The sequence below is a fragment of the Octopus bimaculoides genome, chromosome 9 (assembly GCF_001194135.2).
Source record: "Octopus bimaculoides isolate UCB-OBI-ISO-001 chromosome 9, ASM119413v2, whole genome shotgun sequence".
Classification (NCBI taxonomy): Eukaryota; Metazoa; Mollusca; class Cephalopoda; order Octopoda; family Octopodidae; genus Octopus; species Octopus bimaculoides.
Genome location: NC_068989.1, coordinates 32,915,195 through 32,917,237, shown reverse-complemented (window position 1 = coordinate 32,917,237; position 2,043 = coordinate 32,915,195). Strand labels below are relative to the sequence as shown.

General features: G+C 38.0%; 1 protein-coding gene across 1 annotated transcript in view; it reads right to left on the bottom strand.

Moving 5' to 3' along the window:
• Positions 1–2,043, bottom strand: part of LOC106884391 (polypeptide N-acetylgalactosaminyltransferase 13) — a 92,990-nt gene that overhangs the window by 81,726 nt on the left and 9,221 nt on the right. The window contains exon 2 of the mRNA XM_052970905.1: positions 1,370–1,482. Within this exon, the coding sequence (XP_052826865.1) occupies positions 1,370–1,482 (113 nt within the window). The remainder of the gene's footprint in view (positions 1–1,369; positions 1,483–2,043) is intronic.

The following is a 2,043-nucleotide window of genomic DNA, read 5'->3' as shown; positions in this document are numbered from 1 at the left end:
TACTTGGAGTATAGTTCCATTCCAACAGTAAATATCCATGTAAAGAATCCATGTGGGTATTTTCCGGGGATAATTGTAGTTGCAAAAGTGGATATATATCATATTGTATCCAGTTTACTCTGTGCATTGTTTACTTAAAGGATAGTCCGAAGCGAGTGAAAGATGTGTGTAGGATTAAGAGGTTAAGCCTTAAGACAGGAAGGAAAGGAGGAGGAAATAATTTAAGGGAGAAATGGAGATACTGTTGCTAGTAGTAGGCGATTGTGAGGTCAATTATACTGACAGTAAGGAAGGAAGAAGGAGAGAGAACAAAGGGAAGAAGATGGGGGTGGAAGTATAAGTTTAGTGAAGAAATGGATAGGTAGAGAAAAGGAGTATGGAGAGGTAATGTGGAGAAGTAAGAGGGAGGTATTTATAATTGTGTACAGTGTCAGGATAGGAAGGAACCTGTAGGTGGTGATGGTGTTGGTGGCATTCCAAGAATAGTATTAAAGGAAAGAAGTAAAATAAGAGAGCAAAGTTAGTAGTGATAATGTTCCATAAACAGAGCTGAAACCTATTTTAAAGATGGTAGAAGGGGGACCTATTTGCTAACTCAAGTTGGTTGGGGTTACCTATGGGGAGTTGTGGGAGTACGTTGTGTGGTCATTTGTGCATTTGTGTCTGTTATAGAATTTGAATGTATGGAAGAAACAGTGATTACAGGTGCTAAGTGCTTTGTTATATTGATTAAGTAGTGTGGGAGAATTGTATCTTAAAATATGGAACGCCTCCTTCAAGCAAAGCTTGCAATTAGAGCGCTGGCCTTGGTATGGAATTCCAGAGTCCAGAATGGATCATGTTAAAGTATACTGGGTATTTGTGTTGTTGAGGTGGTGAATGTGGTTGGCTAGTGTTGTAGATTTGCCATGTTTGTCATATCTAAAAGAGTGAAGGTGGGCTGCATAGCGTTGCTTGAAATTTTTAGTTGAACCTATGTATGCAGCTGTAGAGTTATGTAGCAGATTGGTTACAGTGCATTTATATATTATGTTATATCTTACGCAATGCGTTTGCAGCGGGCAGATTGTCCCGGATCGACAGTTACAAGTAGATGACACTTGGGGGTTGTGTTCTGTGGTGGATGAGGCAATATTGTTGGAGTATATGTTATATGAGGATGCAGAGGAATCTAGATCAATGCAATCATTACTGTTATAGTTATTATTCCCTCTGTTGTTATTATTATAAGATATAGTAGTATTATTTCTGGGTATACTAGTGGACTGGGATCTATTATGGTCGTGTTCAAGTGTACAAGTGTCAGTGTTAGATGTACGTATATGAATGTCTATGTTGGGTATATGCATGTGCTGAGTGCTAGTATTACCATAGTTATAGTTGTGTGAGTTTTGATGATAGAGTGAGAGTTTATGTTTATTAGAAGTTGCTATAATAGATTCAAAGCTAGGCATGGTTGAATACGACAATTTCAAAGTGGATCTGTAAAATATAGAATGGTATTTATGTTGTCGGGGGAAGTTTGAGTCAAGTATTTTGAAGAAAGATTTAGTTAAGTTCTTAGTGTTAAGTGAGAATGGGGGGGTATACCACAGTATAGAGCAGCCACCGCTTTTTTAGGGGGTTCTGTGTACATTATAATCTAAGTATTAAGGTGGAGAAGAGTTATCCACATTTTTGGTGTTGCTAATTGCTTTATTTATCTTAGATTTAGCCCTAGTATTATAAGTGTGTTTGTGGGGTCTGTTGGAAAATGTGGGTGGTTGGTTGCGGTTGTGATGATTGGTATGTCTTTGGGATGTGATTTGGGATATAAATTGTATAAGTCTGGTGTTATGGATGTATTTTATTTGTTGGGAGAAAGCACTAGCGGCGAGAGCTTGATTGTAGTATGGAGCGTGATTGTTGAAGATTTCCTAGCAAGAGGATAGATCAGATATGCGGGTTGAAATAGCCATGACTATGTTATCAAAAGTAGATTTGTGGTGATTAGAGTGTACGCTGAGGTTTATGATAGGGGGAGTATTGTGAGTATTGTTATAT